General features: G+C 56.3%; 1 protein-coding gene across 3 annotated transcripts in view; it reads left to right on the forward strand.

Moving 5' to 3' along the window:
- The window catches only part of TMEM104 (transmembrane protein 104), a 59463-nt gene that overhangs the window by 8794 nt on the left and 24724 nt on the right, over positions 1-25945 (forward strand). Inside the window, exons 4-8 of one of the 3 annotated variants that reach the window (XM_068530940.1) lie at positions 2716-2797; positions 3258-3357; positions 4626-4706; positions 8823-8922; positions 9354-9462. In XM_068530940.1, coding sequence (XP_068387041.1) covers positions 2716-2797; positions 3258-3357; positions 4626-4706; positions 8823-8922; positions 9354-9462 — 472 coding nt within the window. Of the gene's footprint in view, positions 1-2691; positions 2798-3257; positions 3358-4625; positions 4707-8822; positions 8923-9353; positions 9463-25945 lie in introns of all 3 variants that reach the window. The other 2 variants (XM_068530941.1, XM_068530942.1) reach the window with 2 other exon arrangements.

Genomic DNA, 25945 nt, shown 5'->3' on the forward strand with positions numbered 1-25945 from the left:
CCTGGGATCCACCAGCTGGTGCTTCTACGGACGACTCCTCGGGGATCTCACAGGCAGGTGCCCCAGGCTAGGAAGGGATTTAGGGCTCAGCGTTGCCAGCCCCCTCAAGCTGGTAGGAATCCGAAAGCTGCAAAAAAGAGGGGGAGGGAACACCTGGCACCACCCCCAAGGGGTGCCATCCCTGAGAGAAGCGGCAGCGGGCCCTGTTCTTCGGTGCTTGGGGTTCTGCTCCAGTGAACAGAGCAGAGATCCCTGCCCTCGCAGACTTACCTCCCTTCTCCAGGGAGACGGACAATTAGTAGTGAAGATAACAGGTGTAGAGTACGTTAGGTGATGAGTGATAAGGGGAAACGTATAGCTAGGTGAGGGGTTCAGGAGACTGGGGTGGCCACGGTTTGAAGTAGGTGGTCCATGGCCATGGAGGGCAGCAGATTGGAAGGACGAAGGAGGGGGCACTAGTGGAGGAATGAAACAATTTAGTAGCTGAAGTGAGTTGAGACCTAGAGGAGGCTGCACAGGATGGGAAAACACCCATGTTTTTCAGTTTCTTCCCACGTTTTCTTCTGGGAGGTTTTGTGGCCAGCCTTGAGGGACTGTTGGCTCATTACGTACTGCGAGCCCTGGCAACCGAGAGCCCCAGAAGTCCTTGTCCTTCTGTGACCCTGCAGTCCCCTTCAAAGGACCTTCAGCGCAGGCAGCCACCTGAACGGGAAGTGATTATTGGGGGCCCCCAGCTAGGGGCCGCCACGCCCCAAACCCCGCTCAACCCATCTGTGTTCAGACCTGATCAGTGAGCTGGCTTTGCGCAACCTGGAGAAGCCTCTTTATGCCTTAAGATTGATTTTAGTTTTACTTCCCAAAAGAAGGGGAAATCTAAAGCCCTTAAAACGGTCACTTAGGCAAGGTAGTGAGAAACCTTTCTAGGAGGTACTGTGGCGGCTGGAGTGGGAGTTTCAGAGACGGCTGCCCCACCCGTACCGAGATGGAGTGGGTGTGGGTTTGCCTCTGTGTCGTCACCCCCGCCAGCCACCTGACTGCTGGGCCAAGCAGCCAGCCTGCAGCAGGTGACAGCACCCGAAGCAGGGGCTTGGGGTCGAGTCTGGCGGCAGAGCCTGCCGGGTGGCTTCAAGAAACAGGGAGGTGCATGTTCCACCCTGGGTCGTTTCAGCAAGGACGGAGTCATTCCTCAGGTTTTATCAGCAGGAAAGCGGCCCTCCCCTGTACGACCGGCTGCTAACGAGAGCCCTCCCGCTGTCATCCGTGTCTCTCCCGTTTCCTTAAGTAAAGACGATTTTTCACTCTAGCCTGACTTCTCAGCAAACGTCTGGTGCCACCTCCCAATTTCCCTTTTGATTCGGACCAGATTATTAGGAAATTAAAATGTGAACATATTTTAATTTATTAATAAGTTTTAATTTATTAAATATATTACTTTATTGGTATATTTTAACTTATTAATACGTTGTTTATTGGGACTTCCCTGGTGGCACGGTGGTTAAGACTCCGCACTCACAATGCAGGGAACCCGGGTTTGATCCCTGGTCAGGGGACTAGATCCCACATGCATGCCGCAACTAAGAGTTCGCCTGCCACAACTAAGGAGCCCACGAGCTGCAACTAAGGAGCCCACCTGCTGCAACGAAGACCCAGCGCAACCAAATAAATTAATTAACATTCTAAAAAATACATTATGCATTAATATATTGTAGTTTATTTTAATACCTAATATTGAAGTAACAGGTATTTTAATACTAACCAAATTATTAGGAAAGTAAAGGTACCCCCCCACATAAAGAAGGAGGGAATGATTCCAGAGCCAAGTGTCCTTTTCAATTTTTTTTTTTAATTAATTAATTTTATTTTTGGCTGCATTGGGTCTTCGTTGCTGCACGCGGGCTTTCTCTAGTTGCGGTGAGCGGGGGCTACTCTTCGTTGCGGTGCGCGGGCTTCTCATTGCAGTGGCTTCTCTTTTTGTGGAGCACGGGCTCTAGGCGCGTGGGCTCAGTAGTTGTGGCTCATGGGCTCTAGAGCACAGGCTCAGTAGTTGTGGTGCACGGGCTTAGTTGCTCCACGGCATGTGGGATCTTCCCGGACCAGGGCTCGAACCCATGTCCCCAGGCAGGCGGATTCTTAACCACTGTGCCATCAGGGAAGTCCCCCTTTTCAATTTTATCCACACCTGTGCTCCGTCCATTAGTGTGTGTAACTGGGGGTTTACCGCTTGGCTAGCGAGGAGAGGTGAGAGCTGCTTGCTGCCCTTCCCAGAAGCTCTGGGAGGGCCCCCTTGTGGACCAGCCTCCTCTTCCCAGCTTAGAGCATTACCTGGTGTCCGTCCTCCCATCTCTCCCACCTCTGCCCCCCGACAGGCCCCTTCTGGGGAGCAGTACCACCTTGCCCCCCAGGCAAGGGAGCACCTCTCCCCCAGTCTCACTCACTCTCCTTCCCATCAGCCTATTTCACACCCTTCTCTGCAGTGCACTGGAAATACATTCTAAATATAGACAGACGTCAGGGAGACCACGAGAGGCACCACGTATTCACACATGCTTTTTTATCAGGTCAGACCCATCTCAGAAGTTGTCATCCCTTCCTCAGGAGACAGAATGCTTTGGGCTTATTGGTCGGGTCAGGTCTTAAATGGCTTTTCCTTTTATTTTGTACCTTCTCCAAACTCCTCCCTGCCTTTCGCAGTTAACAGGTGGCCTTTCCTTGCAGTTTTGTGACGACTACCTTTGTGGTGGAGGCCATGGCGGCAGCCAACGCTCAGCTCCGCTGGAAGAGGATGGAAACCCATCAGGTGTGTGTGCTGCTCTCGGCTCCGGGCAGTGCGCCCAGGCAGTCGTGTGCGCAGAGGTGGCCCTCAGCGGCCAGTCCCCTCCCTCCCGACGCCTGGAGGGCTCCTGACCGCGGCGCTGCTCCAGGACCCCAGCCCGGAGCTGAAGCTCACAGCCGCGTCAGCTTACAGACCAAACGCAGTCTCTGCTCTTTTAACATCCCCTGATTGGTCCCTCCTACCCCCGGCCTTGAGCTGGCTCAGTCATTCTGAACCTTTGTGCCACAGCTTCTCCCTCCCAGTGTGTCTGACCCTCTAATGTGGCAGCAGGGAAGTGTTGAAAGCTTCCTAATCAGATACCTTCTAGAAAGAAATTACAAAGGAAACAGGCTCTCCATTGGCTGTCCCAGGGGCTTGCTGTAGAGTTGTGTACCCCCTCTTTTTCCTTGTTTGTTCTCATCCTCCCCATCCCACCCCCTCCTAGGAGGAGGAGGAGGACGACGACTCCTCCACGGCCTCTGACAGTGACGTCCTCATCCAGGACAGCTACGAGCGGGCGGAGAAACGGCCCATCCTGTCTGTGCGTAAGTCTTGGGGTTCTGGGCTGGCCCGTGCTTCCCTCTGGTCTGCAGGGTTTCCCTTACTCGTGGAGAGGGCCCGGGGGTCTGCCTGCAGAGACCCTGTGGCATTTACCACCTGAGGGTTGATCCGAGGAAGGCACCATGGAACAGTAGAGCAGAGCACCGGCCCGGCTGGCTCCGCTGCTAACTGGCGTCTGCAGCTCGGGGAGGTCCCTTCCCCTCGGCCCCTGGAAGCTCAGGGAAACGTCAGGTCTCTGACTTCTGTCCTTCCTCCTATCCCAACGCACACACACACTCACACACACGCGTGCACACGCCCTCATGCACACACACACACACACTCTTACACTCTCATACACATGCATATAGCCACACCACACTCGTGCGCACACACACACACACGCGCACACATGCCCTCATGCACACGCACACACACTTACACTCATACACATGCATATATTCACACCACACTCGCACACGCACACACACGTGCACACACAGTCTCACACACTCTCACAGACACACTAACACACATACACTCTCACACACACTCAACCACACACCCACACGCTCACACATGCGCACACACGCCCTCATGCACACGCACACACACTTACACTCTCATACACATGCATATATTCACACCACGCACACACACACACACGTGCACAGTCTCACACTCTCTCACAGACACACTCTCACTAACATACACTCTCACACACTCTCACCCACACACCCACACTCACACACGCACACACACGTGCACACACAGTCTCACACACACTCTCAGACACTAACACACATACACTCACACACACTCACCCACACACCCACACGCACACACTCCAGTGGCGCCAGGGCGAAGCATCCCAGCCTTCCCTCTCACCCCACAGTGAGCATCCCTGGGGTCCCTTTCTATAGACGTTTTATTTATTTACTTATTTATGTATTTATTTACGTATTTAATTTAGTCTATTTATTTATGGCCGTGCCGCATGGCTTGCAGGATCTTAGTTCCCCAACCAGGGATCAAACCCACACCCCCTGCAGTGGAAGTGTGGAGTCCTAACCACTGGACCGCCAGGGAAGTCCCTCTAGATATTTTAAAATGTTTCAAGCAAGAAACATTAGGAAAACTTTTCTCAAGAGTTTGAACCCCTTGGGATGTCATTATTCTGGAGAATTCAGTGAACTCAGCACCCCTTTAAGAGCTTTTCCTCATGAGAAAAAAAAAAAAAAAAAACGCTTCCTCTTTCTTCTTGGCTCCACAGAGAGGCACGGATCTCCGAACCTTTTTGAGATCACAGACCGGGTGGAGATGGGGCAGATGGCCTCCATGTTCTTCAATAAAGGTGGGAGTGCGTTCTCCAGGTGGGGCAAGGGCAGGGGGAGAGGTGGTGCCTTCTTGGGGGCCGGGGCCACCGGAGCGGGGGTTCCGCCTCAACTAGGGGCGGGGCAGGCGAGGGGGAGGAGCAGATCCTCAGCCTGCGAAACCGCCTCGCTGAGAGGCCTGAACCACTTCAAGGTGTTTTCTTGGATTTCTCCCCGTTCATCAGCGCATCAGGAATAAAGAAGCAGCTACTTAGCGACTACAGCTCATACAGGCTGAGAGTCCCAAGCAGCTTTCCAAGGAAGGAAGCCAGTGGAGGCGGCTGGTGGTTCTGTGCCTCTTGCTTGATTACTTCTGACTTGTCTTCTCTTTTCTTCTGGACTGTTCTGTTTAGGACAGGACAGAGCAACCACCTTGTGATAGTAGGAGGGGTGTGGGTGTGTCTGTGTGTGTCTGCGTGTCTTCCTGGTGGCCAGCAGAAGGCGCTACGAGCCTACGCTCAGGACTGCTGTCTTGACTCTGCGCATCTAGTCCTGACGGTGGGGGGGGGGGGGGGGGGGGGGGGGGGGTGTGTGTGTGTGTGTGTGTGTGTGTGTGTGTGTGTGTGTGTGTGTGTGTGTGTGTGTGTGTGTGTGTGTGTGTGTGTGTGTGTGTGTGTGTGTGTGTGTGTGTGTGTGTGTGTGTGTGTGTGTGTGTGTGTGTGTCTCTTCCTGGTGGCCAGCAGAGGGCGCTAGGAGCCCACGCTCAGGACTGGACTCTGCGCATCTAATCGTGACCTCTCCGCGTGCTCCACCTGCGGCTTGGTGGGATCGGAAGGATAGCACCCAGCTCGGGTGCTGCCTTGTTGGTTCCGGCAACAATAGCTTAGACCTCCGTTCCAAATCTTGTTCTTTTGGAAGATGAGCTATTTAGGGTTTAGTTTTTTAAAATGTTCGATCCTTCACAGAAAGTCAGACACGTCTCAAAAACTCCTTGACCTTGCTGTTACCTTGGGAGATTTTATGCCCCTTCATCAAAGCCCCTGTTTGCAGAGGGGAGCATCTCCCTTGGTTCTTTCCTGTCTTGAATGTGGCTGCACTAAGTTAGAGCCGAGGGGAATTGTGGAAACTAGAATCTAGAATCTTCTCAATGGCTTCTTAGGACATCCGGCGGTCCATTTATCACCATGGTGTGATGTGACGGAAGATCCTGATTGAGGTTGCCTCGGGGTCTGCCTCCCTCCGTCCTCCCCACCAGAGCAGCCTCACTGAGGGTTCTCAGAATTTATCAAAACCAGATTGGGGGCTTCCCTGGTGGCGCAGTGGTTAAGAATCCGCCTGCCAATGCAGGGGACACGGGTTTGAGCTCTGGTCCGGGAAGATCCCACATGCCACGGAGCAACTAAGCCCGTGTGCCACAACTACTGAGCCTGTGCTCTAGAGCCCGCGAGCCACAACTACTGAGCCCACGTGCCACAACTACTGAAGCCCGTGTGCCTAGAGCCCGTGCTCCGCAACAAGAGAAGCCACCACAATGAGAGGCCCATGCACCACAATGAAGAGTAGCCCCCGCTCGCTGCAACTAGAGAAAACCCGTGCGCAGCAACAAAAACCCAACACAGCCAAAAATAAATAAATAAAAATAAATATATTTATTAAAAAAAAACAGATTGGTTGTGTCTGGCCCACTTCTGTGCTTTTCCTTTGTTCCATTTCTCTCTCTCCCCGTCTCATTAGACTCAGATCAGAGAGGCAAACATTTCCTTCTGGCTGCTGCACCGCCTCCTCCCGAATGCAAGCTTCTGAAATAAAATGCACGTTGGAGGGGGGACATATACCTCTTAAACGTCCTTCCTAATTTTCATGTTTCACAGTCCGCCCTGATTTCTTTAAGAATTCTAGGAACTTGTGGTTTTGTTTTGTTTTTTAATTTATTTATTTTATTTATTTTTGGCTGCATTGGGTCTTTGTTGCTGCGTGCGGGCTTTCTCTAGTTGCGGCGAGCGGGGGCTACTCTTAGTTGTGGTGCGCGGGCTTCTCATTGCGGTGGCGTCTCTTGTTGCGGAGCATGGGCTCTAGGCACATGGGCTTCAGTAGTTGTGGCTCACGGGCTCTGGAGCACAGGCTCAGTAGTCATGGCGCACGGGCTTAGTTGCTCCGCGGCATGTGGGATCTTCCCGGACCAGGGCTCAAACCCGTGTCCCCTGCATTGGCAGGCGGATTCTTAACCCCTGCACCACCAGGGAAGCCCTGGTTTTGTTTTGTCTTTGTGTGTGTGTGTGTGTGTGTGTGTGCCCCACAGACTAGACTCCTAGTTAACCCAAATCTGATAGAAAATAAACATGTTCGTAAAAGAGCAGCTCAGACTTAAAGGATGCTCTCTTCCCACCTGCTCCTGGGTTTCTCAAGCTCGCCACTATAGCTGTGTGGCTGGGTCCTTCTTCACAGCAGGGCCTGCCCTGTGTGTTGTAGGATGTTGAGTAACATCCCTGGCTTCTACCCACTAGTCGTCGGTAGCACCACCCAGTCGTGACAATCACAGATGTCCTCAGACTTTGCCAAATGTCCTCAGTAGGGGGTGGGAGGCAAAATCACCCCCAGTTGAAACCACTGCTCGGCTCGATCCTAATTCATAGACCGTCACCTTCGCCTTTGGGAGGGCTGCCACACTCCACACAAGGCTCCCTTGGGATCCAGACTCAGTCCTTGTAATGAGAAATGCCAGTCCTGGTCATTGCTGCCCTCAAGGAAGTTCATTGATCCTCCCACTTTGTGTCTCGTAATGAAATTTATTGATCAGGGGGGGGGCCAGTGGCAGTTTTATAAACAGCGGACATGAGTCCACGGCAGGTGGAGAAAAGGCTGGGAGTGGGGAGAGGCGGTGCCTCCCTGCGTGATCGTGGGCTCAGAGCAGAAAGATGAGCGGGGGCTGGGCTCGGAGCCTGGGGGTGAGTGGCAGCTACCCCAGGGGCCACTGAGCTTGGACATCCAGGGTTCTTTCAAGAACCGTATCTTCTGAGTCTTTTCTGCCTAGGCTCCTAGGAGCAGAGCCAACCTCAAATAGCCCAGGAGGAACATGTCCCTGGCTTTCCCCCGGGGACCCAGAGGCTCATCTGAGCCACCTGGATTAGAAGGGAACTGTCACTTCATTTTTCTTTCTGTTCTCGGAGACTCCAGCAGCTTAAGATCAGTGAAACCAAAAACAAGCAGTCAGTCTGAATGGGAGTTTGAGACTGGCCGTCTGGGGCCACGACCCTGAGGTGGTAGGGCCCGGATGCTTTTTTCAGCACTTTTACCCCTGATCTTTGTAGCTGGAATCACATATGGAATTTAGCACTGGCTGAATTCTCACTGCACAGGATTAGAGACGGTCACGGACTTGCCAGGGTCAGGAGAAGAGGCTGATGGGATGAAGCCAGAGCCTGAGTTCCCGCCTCCTAGTCCAGGCCCCTCCTGGAGGGAGAGGGGACCAAGGTTCGCCTCTGCAGAGGGAGCTTCCACGTCCCGGCCCTTCCGAAGTCAGCATCCTCCCCTGCAGACGCTTCTTGTAAGGAGGGAATGGAGCCGTCCCACTCCTGCCGCTCTCTCCCTCCCCAGCGCACCAGGCCACCCTTCTTCCTCTTGGGTGCTTGATGATGGGCCACATTCAGAATGAGGCACTTGGTCTTTGGAAATCAAGGGCTTTTTATCCTCCTGATTTCAGCTTCCGGAGCTGGGCCGCTTCCTGTTCTCTTCTTTTCAATCCCGCAGTCTTTCGTCTTAGAGCCCTGTGTGCGGCTGCGAAGGAGGCCCTGGTCCAGGCGAGCCCGGGGGTTCAGGCCCCTGACTCAGGCCATCCCTCCTTCTCCCCTCCGGGCAGCCTGTCCCGAGTGCGAAGACGCCTCCAGGTCCTCCCTGGCCAGTCCACGCCCCACACTCGCCCTGGATGCAGAACCTCCCTGATCCAGTCCCACTCAGCTCCCACTGGGCGACAGTCACGAGCAGATGTGTCTCCCGCCAGCATCTCAGTGTAGGCAGCCAGAATGAGAAACAGGACTTGGGGGTTGTTTTCCCACTCCGCTTGGAGAACGAAAGCCGTGGATGAGGTAGAGCTGTAGTCATCAAAAAAGCAGGCCGGCGTCTCCCTGTGGCTCCCTGACCCATGGCTTTGTTGCTTTCAGTGGGGGTCAACCTGTTCTATTTCTGCATCATCATCTACCTGTATGGGGACCTGGCCATCTATGCTGCCGCCGTGCCCTTCTCTCTCATGCAGGTGACCTGGTGAGTGTCCCCCCTGCCCCCCACACCAGCTGCAGCCAGAGGGGCTTCCTTGGGCGGTCGGGGCAGTGTTTTCTCAGGGTAGAAGCCCAACACCAAGCGAGTCCGTCATGTCTGAGGCCCTTTTCTGCACGCATCACAGCCAGCTGTGCGTCCTGGCCTTCGGAGACACTGCTCACCACTGACCCCATCCCTGCCCCTCTGGGAAGGTGACCGGGATTCCCACCAGTCGCCGGGAGACCAGTGCAGCAGGAATAAGGTGCCTGCCCCCAGAGACAGAAAAACGTGGCTTGTGGAGAGTCAGAGCGTGGGACCTGAAGCTGCAGCTGGGGGGCAGGGGTGTTACTAATCAGTTGCCCCTGGTTAGTAACGGCAGGTTCTGTCTGCTTCCGGCCAGGCAGGGAGGCCCACACTGAGCCATTGTTCTCTATCAGCAGCGCCCTGGGCAACGACTCTTGCGGAGTAGAGGCCGATGCCAAGTACAACGACACGGACCTGTGCTGGGGGCCCCTGCACCGCGTGGACGCCTACCGCATCTACCTGGTGAGTGGCCGGCCAGGCCGGGGGACCAGGGGAACCAGGGGGACCAGGGGCCTGGGAGCCGCCTGCACTCTCGGCTAGAACTTTCCCCAGAGAGGAGAGTCTACACAGCCCCACAGCCTGGCTAATTACTGGGGCTTTGGTCCCGGGCAGAAAGTGGATCATGTGGCTACAGTGCCAGCCCCAGAGCGTCCCGGCCACTGGGCTTCCATCATATGTGGTTTGGAGTTGGCATTGGGGTTGGCGCCAGCTCCAGGGCCGTGAACTCTTATAAACTCATCTCGGGGTTTGAGGGGCATGCTTATCAAAGCCCTGTAAGAGGGCCAGGTCTGGCTTTCCGGAAACTTCCCCTGTTTTGACCTTACTCCCGGCCAGCCCAAGAGCGCGTGAGTGGGTGCCGGGGTTGCTGGCTAGGCAGGCGGGACTGAGCCATCTCACGGCCGACCCCAGTTACAGACAGCTCTCCAGATCAGGAGGGATCAGCCCAGCTCGCTCCCAGTCTCCCCTGCTCCTCGCAGACAAGGGAAGAAGATGAATGTCCAGGCTCCGTCTTGAGCGCTTTGTGCTGGGGGCAGGGTGGGGGTGGGCGGAGGGGGGAACTGGAGCTGAATAACGCGTCCGACGGGTCTCGGGAATAAGACGCAAAACCAGAGGCAGGTGTCTGTCTGCCTGCTTTGCAGGCGCGACTCAGAAATGGTTCCCTTTCCCTTGTGCGGTGTCTGTTAATACTCTCTGCTTCCTCCTGGTCCTCCTCAGCCCTGACACAGATTTAGGTGCATTAGGTGACACACAGCTTGACACGCGGCCACTTAGCTGATGTGGAGCGGGACGCGGGACGTGAGAGAGCCGGCCTCTCAGGGAGTCTCAGGGAGTCAGCCTCTTGACTTAATTATCCCTATCCTGGCAGAGGTTCCCGCAGCCCCGCCAGCTGTGTTATTCGGCTCTGAATTTGTTAACCCCAAGGACAGCCGAATGGTGGTTTCGCCTTCCCAGTCCCACCCTATCGACCTACCCCAAGAGTCCTGGGGCCCCAGCCCCAGGAGAGATTTGTTTTCCTCTATGCGTTTCTGGAGCAGTCGGGTGGTCAGCTACGGCTAGGAGGGTGTCTTCTAGGAGAACTGTATCTCAGCCGAGGTCTGATGGGACTTCGGTGGCAGGTTAATTTCCCAGCCCCTTCCCCACTTCCCCAGCCTTGGGGGCAGGCAGAGAACTCAGCAGGGCCACCAGGAGAACCCGGGAGAGCGGAGGCCTGTTAGCCTCTCAGCATTTCAACAAACCGTGATTGATACAATTAGCAAAAGTGTTGGTAATTGTAAGGACCCATCTGGATCTCTAACCGGCACAGTCAGGCAGAAGGAGGAGGTTGAAGAAAGGGTGCAAGGGGCTCAGCACAGACCCGGGAGCAGGTCCAGGAGGGAGGGTCAGCGGCGGAGCCCCTCAGGCAGGTCTTTACCGGGGGCGCTGCGGGAGGCTGTGCAGGATCTGCCTGGCTCATTACCCCGCCCATCGTCAGAAGAGACAGGGAGCGCTGGGAACGTTGCTGCCGCCATCGGCCCGATGAATTATTTAGCGGCATCGTTACTGCCTTATTAAATTGTTCTTCCTCTCATTCCTATAAACCTTCCACATGATGGAAGCCTCCCTGCCCGGATCTCAATAAATGTCTGACCGAACAGAAGGAACCCTTCAGGAAAGCAGACAGGCATTAATTACTGCCTTCGTCTCCCAGATATCGCGCTTATAACTCATAAAGCTAATTGCCACCAGGCCCACAAAAGCTGCACGAAATAGGAGGGGGCAGGGCTGAGCAGAAACTGAGCCCGTTCTCTCTAGGTTGTTGACACCCTCCCACTGCCGGGGACTTCAGTTTGCTCAGAAGGTTTTCGGTTCAGACGTGCTCTTCTGCCTGGTTTGGAGAAATTCGGGGCAGGTGGACCTTCGCGTTGTCTCAGAAGTTACTTTACAACTTTGCATGTGGCTCCCGGGGTCCGTGGCTTCCGCAGAGCTGCGCCTCCTGACCCTAAATACCGGGGGGGCTCTGTCCCTCTGCAGGCCACCCCCTCTTAGTGAGTCGGAAGCGGCCTAGCGACTGAAGGAGGGGGTTGGCAGACGTGGGTTTCCTTCCTCCGTCGTGGGCGCTCTGTGACAGGTGCTAACAGCATCTTCCCCTCCCAAGTCCGGCCCGTGGGGCTCATCCCTGCGTCCTTGTTCCACCAACTGGCCCCTTCAGATCATGGGGGAAGAGGGGCATTCTTTCCCCTCGCCCCCCAGTCATTCATGTTTGGAAGATTGTCCATCCCGCCTAGAGATTCCCGTCGCGCCTCTTTCTACCAGCTGTTTTGCTGCTGCAGCGTTGGCCACGGAGGCAGGCGGGTTTAAAGCCCCCTTCCCACCCCAGGCACAGCCACTTCTTTGTCTCAGGTAAACGATACACCTGTCTGGCCTGCATGTTCAAAAGGACCTCTAATAGCCACTTCTTTTCTATTCCAGGACAATATTTTCTGGCTTTAACTTTACGGTTTAATTTTTAGAAAGTCCTCTGGAAGCAGTCTCTTCTGTCTTTCCGGGAGTGCTGCTGAGATGCACACACAGAATGAGAATATTTGGGATATTAACCCTCTCCAGAGGCCAGCCTGTGTAGCATCATGATTACTTGTCAGAAGGGAGCTTTCTCTACCACCAGCTACCGGTCGCCTCCCAAAGCCCTTGACCTTAATGAGTGGAAAATTCCTCCTCCCCTCCCGTAGCTGTGACCTCCGTCCACATCCTGTGATTCCCGTGCAGCTGATATGAGTCAGTTTCTCCCTCCCCCTCCTTGGAGTAGCCGCAGAGCAGGGCGCTGTGAGGCGGGGGTGGTCCCGTGAGTCACACGTGCCCCCAGGGCGTCCCAGCAAGACGCCACAGCTGGAGCCAGCAGTGACCTGGGCCCCCCCCCCCCCCCCCCCCCCCGTCACGAGGGCCCATGAGAATTAACATCAGGATCTGATCTTCCCAGCCCCACCGCTCACGCCTCCTGCTCCTTTGAAGGATCAAGTGGGACAGTGTTGATGCCCCAGCGCTTTCAAACCCGCAGCCTTGCCTCCAGGCTGGGGACCGTCCTGGGATTCTCTCCGCAGAGCATCTCTGGCTTCAGTAGGAAACAAAGTCAGAGTTTAGCATTTCATTTTCCTACACGGTGAGGAAGAGTCAGGAGCTGCTGGTGAACGGCAGGGTCATATGGAAATGAGTTCCGTCCAGGAATCGGACTGTCCCTAGCGTCTGGGAAGCAGGACGTGTGTCGCTGTCCCCTTGAGTCAAGGGCGCTGCCCCGCGCTCTCGTTCTCCTTCCTCATTCCTGCAGGGCCGTCCGGCCTCATTTGCGCCCCGGGCCCCGTCGGTACCGCCTCCTGGAGAGTGTCAGAGGGAAGTCCTGGGGGGACAGCGGGACTCCCCGAGTGCTGCAGCCTCCTCACTGGCGGCGGGAGCGGCCTCCACAGCTCACAGGTGGACAGATGCCGCTGCGGCACCGGCGGCCCAGCAGGCCCCGGCCGGGCAGAGCCGGGCCCGCAGATGGCAGAGCGGAGCTCATCCTGGCTGGAGACCCGGCCGCAAACTGGCAGCGTTGGGCAGGGGGCCCCTCGTGGGCTGATTTGAGACAGGACAAGGCCACCCTGGCTTGCCATGCTGCCTTGAACGCAGGAGCTGTGAGATCCACCTCCGGGGTCTGGGTGAGCTGGGAGAGAGGTGCAGCCTGCAGGTGCCTGGCAGGTGACCTGCCACCCTCTGCCAGAGAGAGGGGCCTCTCCCTCCGGACACCCCTTGAAGAAACAGGGTATGTGTTGGGGGCTGCAGGGGGCGTTCTGCCTGCTGAACTCTTCCTAAAGGAGCAGGTCAGTCTGATTCAGGCTCAGGTTAGCGGTGAAGGGTCCTTCTGGGCCTTTACCCAGGGTCCTGGTCTCTCCTTCTCTGGCAGGAGGCTGTTTTCTGAATCCATCTTGTCTCAGTCTTACACGGCAACGCTGGCCTCTGCCACTGGCAACGTTTAAAACAGCACACGATTCCCTTTTTATTTTTATTTACTTATTTGGCTTCTCCGGGTCTTAGTTGCGGGATGCTGGCATGTGGGATCTAGTTCCCCGACCAGGGATCGAACCCGGGCCCCCTGCATTGGGAGCACAGAGTCCTAACCACTGGACCACCAGGGAAGTCCCACACGATCCCCTTTTTAAAACCAAACAAACAGTCTCTTTCTAGAACGGTACCATTCAAGGGAAGAAACATCCTTTGTGTTGTGGGGTGGAGGACGGAGTGACGTATCCAAGTGGAGGCGCCAGGCCGAGCACTGCCAGGTCCTTCCTACTGTGTGGTTTGCGTCAGTGTAGCAAGTTACCCATTACTTTCTCGTTTCCGCTTTGGTCCTCCCAGCCAAACAGTAAGGTCTGTGGCCTCATCCCATTTCACAGCAGAGAAAACTGAGGCTTGGAGACCGTGACTTCCCCAGGGTCACTGAGCTGAGGCGGAGAGGAGAACCCAGAAGCGAGGGGGCAGGTCGCGCCTGCTCGTCAGCCCTGGGAGCCTGACGTTTGCAGAGCTTGGGGCGACACTGCCCCAGGATGGCATCTGCTCAGGGACCTGTGTCGGTGCATCCTGCCCACCTGCCTGGTTGACCTGCTGTCTTCCTGCCGCCCCTCACTCCTAGGTAGCGAGATGGGCTTCTTCCGTTCGCTCGAGTAGCGCTGGAACTCAGAGCGTCTGCCCAAGGACGTCTCCCTTCCCTGTCACGGTCTCTCTCTCTGTTCTTTCAACAGCAACCACGGTACCCTGGAACTGTGGCACCTGCTAAGAAGTGGGTCACCGCTGCCATTGCTTGAATATTTATTCTTACCGATTCTGGGGCAGGAGGTGGTCTAGAGGCCTTCAGGACCAGTGAGGAGGGAAAGTTAGTGTGAAGCAACAAGGTTCAGCGGCAGCAGTGACTTCACAGGACCTGGGGACTCTCGGGGACGCCTCCAGGGGCACCAGCCTGTGCCCCTAGAGCACAGCCCCAATAGGAGACAGTGTGGGCGCTGCCCCTGGATTTGCACAACGTGGGGAACCCGGAAGGAAGCAGAGACCATAGAGAGACAGGAAGGGTGGTCCTGGAGGGCAAGCGCAATGCTCCCAGGATGGGCCATCTTCATGGAGGAGTCTAATGGGTTGGCTCCATCCGCAGATGGAGAGCAGGGCCCTAAGCACAGTAAACGGACCAGTGGCAGTTTCCCTTCTTTGGGGACATCACCCTCCTGTCTGACTCCTATGGGTTGGGACCTAGCCCAGCACCAAAGCGGAACAAGCCAAGAGGAGGTTCCCGGCCACCTGGGCAAGAAGGGGGTTGCTTACAGGGTCTGGGACATCAAGGCGCCTCCCTCATAGGATGGGGACTGTTTGGGGACCTACCTGGGCTACCAGGGAAGCCCGTCTTCTTTCCCTTCCTTTCCTCCCTTCCTACCCCGATATCAGCTCCTCATTTGGTTCTGGAGGCTCCCGGAAGGTCAGTTTTGTTGTGCCTCACCCTTTCCTCGCCGCTCGCCGGTGGGAAGATGCCGGTGCTGGGCAACCCCCTGCAGGTGCGGCGAGCAGAGTAGCTCTCCCGACCCGGGCCCGTCCCACCCCGACTTGGTGGGGGTCTGCGGTCGTCTGCCAGCTCCTCTGGCCCCCCGGGAGGCCTTGTGTCTCAGGGTGCTAGCCCTCCAAGTGCCGAACCTCTGCTTTCAGCCCACGATCCTGGGTCTCAAGGAAGAAAGAATTTCTGCCCAACACCCTAAAACTGCATGTTCCCACTCGGCAGACAGGCGCTCATGCTGAGCAAATTCCCTAACTTCAAACAGTGACCGGCGCTCAGGTTGAAATGACTGACTTTAAAGGATTAGCTCTTCTCTTCTTTTTCAAGGATATCAACAATACAGGGACAGGCCTGCATTTTTCTTCCTTCCTCCCTTCCTTCCTTCCTTTCCTAGGAAGCGGTCTCTATAGCTCATCCAGGGAATGGCTGCTTGTGTTTTGTTGTGATTTCCATCCCCCCCAGCCCTTTCTAAATGAAGTTCAGATCACGCTGTCACTCACTCTGACACTATGGCTTGTCTCTCCAGCTCCTGCCAAGGGACCCCAGGGGCACCCCCGTCACCGCCCCCCCCACTGCTACTGGTGTCTGGGCACAGCCTCCGGTCCGTCCCCAGTGCCAGCCCAGCTGCTGCCCAGCATTGCTCAGGACCAGCCCTCACCTTTCCGAGGAGACCTGGGTAGCGCCTCGCTGGACCACGGTGACCCCCTCCTCCCTGACCCCCAGTGCCTTGGGGTGTTTGGCCCGAGCTCCCTCCAGCTCAGTGGGAGGACTGTTTTTATTTTTAACGCGGCTCTCGGGGACATGGGTTCTGTCCGCCAGCGTTAAGCTCGCCATCCATCACACCCCGCGTCCTGCCTCTGCGATGGCTGATGCCTGACACACCAGCTTAGAGGACGGCGCTGACTCCCCTGTGCCATCCGCTCCGAGCTCCCGGTAAAGATAGCAGGTGACGGGCATCAGGATCACAAGACAGTCCCCACCACCCCCTCCCCGAGCCCTGGAAGCTGCTCACCGGCTGAGCTTGAGTCCTCTGGCCTTTCTTCCGTCCTAATGGATGAAGGGAACTCGGTTGTAGCTCCTGAGCCAGGTGAACTGCCCAGACCCCCTTCTCACAGTGGCAGCTTGAGTGTCTCTCTGACCCTGTTAGAATGTCCCCGATCTCTAGCCCCGTCTCCGTCGTCTGGAAAGTAATGAGTACATCCTTACACGTAGGACTTGCCCAGGGCACAAGCCACTTTTACCCTGGGCACGCGGGAAACTGTCAGTTTGGCTTGTCTGGTGTCTCGTCCTTTCTCCCTGCCCCCTTCCCCAGTTCACTCAGGGAAGGGCACTGCGATGGGGAAAGTTATCTGTGCGCCAGAACCGGACCAGAACCGGACCACCCCTGCCAGCAGGCTCGGCTTGTAAGAAGCCCCATGATGTGAAAATCCCAATGTATAAAACGAACTCAGCGGGTAATTATTTGTTACAAAACAATTTGTTACTTTACAGAAGGGCTCGCTGTAGGTTTCTCTTGAGTACTTACTTTCCCTAGTGCGCTTAAAACGTTATTCTGTGGAAATTAAGCATTTATAAATAGAACTTTTAGAGGCCCATCTCTTGGGTAAAGCGTATCCGCATGTTTGTGTGTAAAGTGCAGGACTCCAGAGCCCATTTCGCGGAGAAAGAGGGCGACATGGGGTTGGCGTGGACATCACGGACAGACGGATACACACGCACGTGCACACACACACGCACGTGCACACACACAGGGCCCCAAGCCGGGAAAGCGTCACGGAGCTTGTTAAGAATATACCCACGACCCACACTCATGCACAGGCCAAGCTGGTTGGGAAACTTCCAAATAAGTCTCCGTGGGGAGCGTCCATCCCTGCTGGGGACCTTCTGCACTGTGCTCTTTCAGGACCATTTTTACCCACACTTCACACTGATCCCGGGCACGCCCTAAGCTGGAAGCTTCTTTATTTGTGCGCAGCGTGATCGGGGGTGAAAAGCTGCTGTTCCTTGCTTCATGAGCTCCCCGAGCTGGTCCTGGCCACTGACCCAGGTGTGTGTGTCCATGTCTGTGTGTTTTTAGTCAGTCCCCTCAGAAGCTGTTCCAGGCAAACTCCCAAAACGCTACAGCTGAGGCCAGCTCCAGACTCTGCATCCCCTCTGCTTGCAAACCTCCCATTTCTGGGCAAAGAGCTAAAAAAAATGACTTTGTATTCTTTAAGGAAATGTCCCGGTTGTCAATTTCAGATCCTTACTCTCCCCCACTCTTTTTTTTTGGCTTCATTTCCCAAAAAGTATAAGAAATAGAGCAGCCTTCCAGTTGTCTTAAGAGTAACATGGAATGTTCTTAAATGTCTTGTGCTAACGAGGATCAAAACTGTATACGCTGAACCACGTTCCTCCTTCGCTCCGTGGTCTCTCTGATGCTTTCGTTCCATGGCTGAGTCCGTGGTCCTCGTGACGGCCCTGCTGACTTCTGTGAGGCTGTGCTACCCCCTGAACGATGCTTACTGTCTGTTACAGGGTGTCTGTTATAAACAGAATCTGCTGTCTTTCTAAATAGTGTCCCAGGGCCCTGGCAGTAATTGTTTAATTAAATAAAGCACTCATTCTAAAGTAATCGTGCTCCTCCGTGTGGCGGGTGTCCCAACCGGAGGCCCAGCAAACCGTGCAGAGACTAAAAGTATCCACGGGCACGTTCCCCAGCCTGCAGGCTGGCCCCGAGGAGAAAGCAGCAGCCAAAGAACCCCGAAGGGTTCTCAGCCAGCAGAAGGGTGCCCGGGACACGGGCGTGATTAGGCAGAGCTGAACAATTAGGGTGCATATCAATAATGACATCCGATTAATTAGCACGAGCTTGGGATGTCTCATGGATTAGCCAAGAGTAGGCCAAAGGTACATTTTAATAAGCCTTCGTGTGCAAAGGGAGGTACCGCAGAGGGCATTGCTGAGCAGATGCCGTGTGAAGCCAGAAGGAAGGGTCACAGAGCACAGCCGGGCATGTTGAGTTGAGCTACGGGAAGAACTTCCTTTAGCCGCGGATTGCGACGCTCTCTGGAAACCTGGACAGGAGGAGGGAAGAGGCTGCCGGGCCAGGTTGGATGCTGACCAGGGCTGGAAGGCCCCCCACAGTTTGTGACACCCAAGCAGTTCTGGCAGGAGAACTGCTCACTGCTGTTTCAGGAGTCTGTGCTCCCCCCGGGGGATGGGTCACCGGCCTCCAGGAACACTGCCCAGCCCTCTCCCCACCCCGGTCAGGAACAGTAGCCTCAGCTGGGTCTCAGAACTTGGTTCCAGGACCACTGGCACTTATTAAAAATATAGATTCCCCGGGTCGCACCCCAGGCCTAATGTAGCAGCACCTAGGACTGCAAGGCCCAGGAATCTGCATTTTCCACCTGTTCTGAGGGTGATTCTCTGTCCTCTCCCCTTTGAGAAAGTCTGCTGGCCGAGGCCCTCTCGCAGCGATAAGTGGTCTTGCTGACACCCAGCCTCCCGGGGAGAGGCCTGCTCTGGTCTCCCTTGGATCTGCTCCCCAGGCTGCAGCTGAAGAGGCAGCGGTCAGGGCCCTGCCGAGCCTCCTCCGGGGAGAGACGGGGGGCAGGCATCGCAGGTCTCCAGCCCGGCGTCACGAGTAACAGCCTGAAGCTGATGCCTCTTGCACGTCAGTGCAGACAGGGAGCAGCTGTGCTCCTGCTCTGACCAGACTGGTTTCAGACTCTGAGTGTCCCCAGGAGAAGAGGGCCTCCAGCAGTACCCCTTTGCCGGCGGCTGCTTTGTTACCTGTGGCCAACAGGTCCCTCCCGGTCCCTTTCTCTTGGAGCCCACAGCGTGCCAGCCCCACAGAGAGGCCTCGGCCTCTGACCATCCACTAGGGAGGGAGCCGGGGATCATTAGCGTGATTTCTTACACCCGACTCGACGGAGCTCGTTAATCATCAGCCCCCTTGACTTGCCGGCTCCCCTCCCTCCCCACCTCCAGGGTTACTCGGTACCCCACAAAGAATCCTGCTCCCTTCCATCTATTTCGAGGTCGGGGGTCAGCGGGGGAGGGGTGGAGCCAGCCCGCCTGTGCTCTCTGCAGGGCTCCCGCGTCCCGGGCCCCTGACTTCTTTCCCTCCCTCCGCTCCAGCCCTGGCCCCGCTCTCCCTGCGCAGAGATGAGCAGTGATTATCTGGCACCTCTCCTGGAGCATCACGCAGGCATCAGGCAGTCGAGGTGACAGAGGGCAACGGCTCCGCCTCCTCGTGTCCCCGGGGCGGGGCCAGCAGAAGCAGTCAGATGCCAGCTGGTTACTGGAGGCACTGACAGCCCTGCGGGTCCTAAGGGTCCACGGGGCTCACGTCCCGCCCAGCACCCGGGGTATCTGAGCATCTTCGTCTTGACAGGATCCGGTGGTTGGGGGTGTGGGTGCTTTTTTCCGAGGGAGCTGAGGGGCAGGGCTGATGGCCCAGAGGCTCCCCACCCCCTGTTACTCATGACACAGTCCACGATAGAGTGTTACCTGCCCACCTGTTCCTCTCAAGTCCTCCTGTTCTGAGGACCTGTAAGGCCCAGTTGATCTCCAGTCTGGCCCCGACAGCTGTTCCCCAGCCCCTGGATCACGTGGCCAATAGCTCCAGCTTCCTCGTGTCTGTGAGGCAGCGTGTAAGTTCACCCGGCCCGGGGGGGAGGAACGCCAGGTACCCATCCCCTCCCCTTGCTTGACAGCCAGCAGAAATAGACCGGGACACAGAGCTGGTTTTGATTCTCTGCGGACAGATTTCAGTGGCTAAAAAGTGGGAAGGGGTAAACCTAGCCTGCGGTGCCCAAGAAGTTCTCATCTGTGCATCTGTTCACTGAGCCCGAGGAGAGAGGTTGCCGCAATATTCTGGAGCTTTCAAACTCTGCTGCCCATTAGAAGAGCCCTGCCTCCCCCGTGAGACCTGTTTTCTTCTTGCCGTGGAGGGTTGCTTCGGAGCCTGCCCTGGGCTTGTGCACCTCCTTGCTCGGCCTCCCCGCCGGGGCCTAGGTCAACATTTTCATGCATCTGTCTCTGCACCCAGCTGGACGAGGAGTCCCAGCCGTGCCTCCTCTCCTCCGGCCCCCAGCACTTACAGTTCTAACGTGCCAAGTCCCTTTCAGATCTCCTCCCATGAGAACTGAGAGGACTCCCAGCCGGGGGATTCCGAGGAGGGCCGTGGAGCCCGGGCACCTGGGCAGCTTGTCCACGGAGAGCTGCCTCCTCCCAGCATGAGGATTGCCCCAAGATCATGAGGCTTTTCTGTTTCTGGTATTTCATTCTTTCAGCCTGGGTTTAGGTAAATCTGACTGCCATCTCTGTACTTAAAATCCTTTAGAAACTCCTCTCTGTAAGGCAGCTCTAAACTCCTTCACGGGACGTGGTCTGCTCTAATCTCCTGGAACTTTCTCACCACTGCCCACCCTCATTGGCCACTGTCCCCCACAGACTCTGGGTACTTTCACGGCTCTGTGCCCTTCACGTGCCTTTCCCTCGCTTCAGAGCCCGACAAGCACTCACTCATTCCAGACTGAGCTCAGAGACCCCCGCCCCTCACCCGCACGTGGCGGTAATCAGACTCTTATCCGTGTTCAGGTCCTTGGCCTCACCGTGAGCTCCTCGAGGTTAGGGCCATGCCTTATCCACCTTTCAGTCCAGAGCCAGCATGGGGCTGCACGCAGGGGGGTTGCTCCATGAGCATCTGAGTGGACGAGACCCTTCAGGCGGGCCGCCGCCACTGGCTCTGTGGCTGGGCACGGGTGCGAGACCCTCCATCAGCCCTTGGGCCTGCTGACGCCCAGGGCTCACCACAGCTGGCGGCCACTGATCCCGCCAGAAAACCTCCCCGTCCAGCCGACCCCTCCTTCCCCAGAGGCGTGGCCGTCCTCTGCTCCTTGGTGCTGGGACAGAAGCTGCCCCTCAGCGAGGGCTTAGGGGCCCCCTATCTTTGGCGGCTGCAGATAGCGGGGAGCAGTCCAAAGCCGTCCAGTTGCCAGGAGGTCGAGGATGGCTCACCACCCGTCTCTCTCTGCCACCTCTTGGCACCTGGAGTGTGAGAAGTGAAGTATTAGAACAGGCGCCAGCTCCAAAGTCCAGTCTTTTTCCCCAGGCAGGGCCCCCAGCCTTCCACCTGTTTCACCCCACTTCCCACATCCTCACACACCCCCTGTCCCTCCCCAGCTCCTTGTCATAATGTCCTTAAAGCCCACCTAGTTCAAGATCAAGCCCCTTGGTCTTTCACCTGGATGTGGGGGGGAGGTGGACCCCCCCCCCCCCGCCCCGGTCTCCTTCACACTTGTGAGGAGCCAGGCCGTCCTTTTTAAACCCTGATGGCTTATCATCATTGAGTGAGTGACTGTGTGGGTTTTCCACAATATTTATCTTTTCTTCCCAAATCACAAGGGTTGCAGCTCTGGCATCAAATCCTTGGAACCCTGCCCACCACTGGTTACCATCTGGCTTTTCAGCTGAGAAAGAGACAACACAGGCACCCAGGCTTGTCCTCCAATAAGAGGGCAAGGGCGGCAGCAGCCGTGCCAGGCTAATGCCATCAGACCAGACCAGCCCTCCTGGCCCGGCCCTGGGAGCCAGCCTGGAAGGGACATGGAGGGGGTGGTGGAGAGACTCTTTCTCTAGGACGTAATCAAGGGAGGCAGTCAAGTGCTCCAAAGGAGGACTGGGCCTTGGATACAGACAACCTGAGCTCTGATGTCAGCTGTGTCTTGGTTATTATGAGATCTTAGACAAGTTCATTAATCCCCCTCAACCTCAGTTTTTTTAAGATGGAGACAAGAACCAATTTGTAGGGTGTCAGGATTAAAAAGCGATCTTAGATGGAAGATGCCGTCGTGTCTGGGCACTCAGTAGGTGCCCGGTAATGTTGGTTCACTTGCCCATTGGTTCTCTGAGCCTCCTTCTTCCCCACCCCCGCGCAGAGCCTTCCTTCTCTGAGAGGTGGCTTAGTCTCCTGGGGAGTGTCAAGAAGTAGGAGAAGGCTCTGGGCGTAAGAGTGGCCTGGTCGGGGGCAGAGCCCTCCCTCGCTGCCAACAGCACCCCCTCAGAACTGGGGGCTTGGAGATGATGTGGGCATGACACCTGGACCAGGTGGGAGATGATATGGGCATGACACCTGGACCAGGTGCATGGGACGCCGCCTGACTCCAAAGGCCGGGAGGGGATTGTGATGTGATGGTGGAGACCACTGGCTGGGAGCCACAGCGTATGTTCTGGAAAGACCCGGGCTCCCTCCAGCAGTGGGCACAGCACATGCCAGGCCACCCTGCACTGGAGGAGCCTCCCATAGGCTGTGACATTTCACCCCCTCCCAGGTCGCTCCTCCCACCATCTCTAAAACTGCATGAAGCAGCCAGGCTCCTTGGTAGGACATCGCGGTGCTTGATAATAGAAGTTTGGGCTGAATTTCCCAACCTATCTTTTTCACCATCTGTGGGTTAGGGAGGAGACATGCTCTTTTTTTTTGGCCTCCCAGAGCGAAAACCATAAAGCTGGATACAAACCTCAGGTCCCTAAGTAGGGATTTTCTATCTCATCTGAGTAAGGCGGGGGGGTTGTTTAGACAAGGGGGCTCGGAAAAGTAAGTTATAGTTATTTGGGTTCTTTCCTAGGTCTGTTCTGTTTCCAGCTGCCTTGAAAGAAAGGGAAGCAGGCAACTTTGAGGGAGAGATCTGGGGATGTTTTCAACTGTCAAACAGTCCAGGCAGCCTTTTAGTCAGCGTGTCTGGGGAGTCACAGAGCGAGCCCGAGACCTGCCCTCTGCGTGCACGGTTGTCTCCGGGCTGACAGGGCTGAGGTCGCATCACCCAGGCTCCTTGAGAGCTGGGGAGCGATGAGCTGGGGGCCTGGACCGTCCTGTGTCCAGCCCTCCCCTCTCAGAGCTGGAGCCCTCATCCTGTGCAGTTGCCGCGTCGGCTCAGTCCGGGGGGCCCTCCGCCGTTGTCTTCCAGGCCGCCCCCTCCCCAGCCACAAAGCAACGGAACTCACACCCTGCAGGAGGCAGCGCTCCGGGCTTGGACAGCCAGAGCTGCCCGTGTGCACGGGGTTCTGTGGTCCCTACCCGAAATCACTCTCCCAGGCTCCCCGGTATCAGAGACAAAGACCGTGTTCACCAGTACCTTAGCGGAGGTTGTTCAGGCACCCCCACCGTGGCCAGTCTGTGTTGCTGCCGGGAAGGTGCCCCAGCGTTTCATCCTCTTCTCGGTGAATCGTGCGTGGGGAGAGGTCTTTTCTCCCAGCCAGCCCCCCGATCCCCGGGTCTGACAGGCGGTCGAGTTCCTGCCGTGTGGGTTTGGTTTCTTGCCTCTGTTCTGTAGCTCAGTGGCTACTTAAGAACTCTCTGGGGAATCTCACTTCTGGCTCTTTATTGCCTCGGCCTGGGGCTCCGCGCCTTGCTCTCCTGGGCTTAGTGTCTGCCAGCAGGCACGCGCTCACCTTTTGATGAGCGCTACAGATGTTACGAGTCTCGGCGCTCACTCAGTCCGAATGCGGCTGAATTGTTTGACAGGAGTGGACTTTGTTTTCTGCTGAAGGGTGTCATGAGATAAGAGCTGGGTTTATAGAGTTGACGTCTATGTTCCAGAATCACACGCTGCTTTAGAATATCTGGGCGTCAACCCTCCACTTTCTTTCTTTCTTTCTTCTTTTAAAATTTATTTTAAATGTATTTATTTTTGGCTGCATTGAATCTTTGTTGCTGCGCGCAGGCTTCCTCTAGTTTCGGCGAGCGGGGGCTGCTCTTCGTTGCGGTGCGCGGGCTTCTCATTGCGGTGGCTTCTCTTGTTGAGGAGCACAGGCTCTAGGCACGCAGGCTTCAGTAGTTGTGGCACACGGGCTCTAGAGCACAGGCTCAGTAGTTGTGGCTCACGGACCTAGTTGCTCTGCGGCATGTGGGATCTTCCCGGACCAGGGATCGAACCCGTGTTGTCCCCCGCACCGGCAGGCAGATTCCCAACCACTGCGCCACCAGGGAAGTCCTAGCCCTCCACTTTCATCTTCAGGCATCACCTGAATCTTTCAGTCTTTCAACCCATTCAGCAAGCATCTCCAAAGTACCTTCTAGGTGAGGTTTGGGGAAGCTGGGGAGGGACCCAGGGACACTAAGACGGGGTGACTCGCCCTAAGCGGCGCATCCGGGGAGGGTGCCGGTCAGACGGGCCACGGCTGCAAGGTGGCTGTGGGGGCTGGGGAGGCGTCCAGCCTCCATCCGTCTCCATCACTCCTTCTCCACCAGGTAAGCATATTGGAGGGATCGGTGAGTAAGAGGTTGGCAGCGCCCCCATCGTGGCTGGCTTGGTCGTCTGGAGCCCAGCAGTCTGTCCTGGCAGGAGCCCCCTCCCACAGCAGGGCTCCTCACGGTCTCGGGGTCAGCCCCTCCCTGCCCTGTCGGGGAAGGTTGTCATTTCTGAAACCTCATTCTCAGAGCTTCCTGTGAGTGTGCCGGTCCTCCTGCAGGATTCAGGTGACCTCCTCTAGGTGGCACGATGCCTCTCGTCTCAGGGTTTTGGCAGAGAGGCTGTGCCGATGGATGGTTCACCGGGTCCAGTGCACAAGCTGCTGACTCCGCTTCAGCCCCACCCCCTGCTCTCGCTCCCTCACGTCATGCGTTGCATCTGCATGACGACTGATCCTTCATGCTTGGTGGGGAGAACTTGAACTCCCCCTGAGGAGCGCTTGGGGTGGAGGTGCTGTAAGTCCAATAGGAATAGTACTGACCTAACATTCTGTGGCCGGAGGTCGTCACTTGGCTTCAGTTGTTCCGAATTCCCCCTCCCGGGATGTTGGGGGGGCAGGTGGGCTGTGATAACGTGAGGGTGTGCTGATCCTTGTTGGGGTCACACGGCCAGGGCTGATGTTTATTGAGTACCTTCTCTGCAGACGTAACGTGCTCTGGGAAGTTCACGAGCGCTCCAGGGTCTCGCTGTTAGCTGGGACAACATTAGGATTCAGACCCCCGCCCTGAGCGTGTGACCCCGAAGCCTCTGGTCCCTCCGCTGTCCCTCACTGCCTCAGAACGCACCTCCTTCTCATGGCTGGATCACCAGACATTGTCATTCAAGTTGGGAAAACACGAACTCCCAAACCAAAACGTTCACAGCCACTTAGAAATAAAAATAGAATCCTTGAACATTTCTTCAGTGCACTTCAAGGACGCGTTGAAAGTTCAGCTCCCATTTAGGGACGGGTTCGTGCTGAGTTTCCATTAACCCCAATTAACTCTTAACCCTTAGCGCCCAACAAGGACAGCCCTGTCAGCAGGGCGTCCGTTTCCTTTGTCATTTGAAGTAACCTCCAGGGCCCGTGCACAGAGCTCAGCCGTGCCCTCCTCGGCGTGTGGCCACCTCTGAGTGAACTGGTTCCCTGCGGCCCCGCGTACTGGGTAGTCAGCCCCACGGGTCCCTGTGTGTTTAGGTAGATCAGGCAGCATAGCGCCATTCGCCCTTCCAAGACTTTTTGCTTCGTCACCCCCGCTAGGTTCACGAGAGAAGTCGGAGTCCTCCCAGAGCCCTAGTACAAGAATGCTCCAAGTGGATCTGCCGCTCTGTTATGTTGAAAGTCAGGAACCGACAGCTGAAGTGAGAGAAAGCTGCTGATGTCTGAATTCTTGTCTCTGGGAAGCTCCATCTCACTACACCATGGGAGCCACAGACAAACCAAAAAGATGCTTATTTTTAGAGGGAAATAAGTAGGTAAGCAGGCACTCCAAGGACTGGCCGTCCAGCCAGTTACCCAGCCGGGCAGGGTGTTACCTCCTTCAGTCCCAAGCCCCCTCTCGGCCCGGGAACGATGGGACACCACGGAAGCGTTGCCTTGGTGCTTTGAGGGCCACTGCTGGCTTCCCTGACCATCTGGCCTTTGTCCCCCCGGATCCTATCCCTTCGCTCACGCCAATGTCGG

Source organism: Eschrichtius robustus, chromosome 20 (genome assembly GCF_028021215.1).
Source record: "Eschrichtius robustus isolate mEscRob2 chromosome 20, mEscRob2.pri, whole genome shotgun sequence".
Classification (NCBI taxonomy): Eukaryota; Metazoa; Chordata; class Mammalia; order Artiodactyla; family Eschrichtiidae; genus Eschrichtius; species Eschrichtius robustus.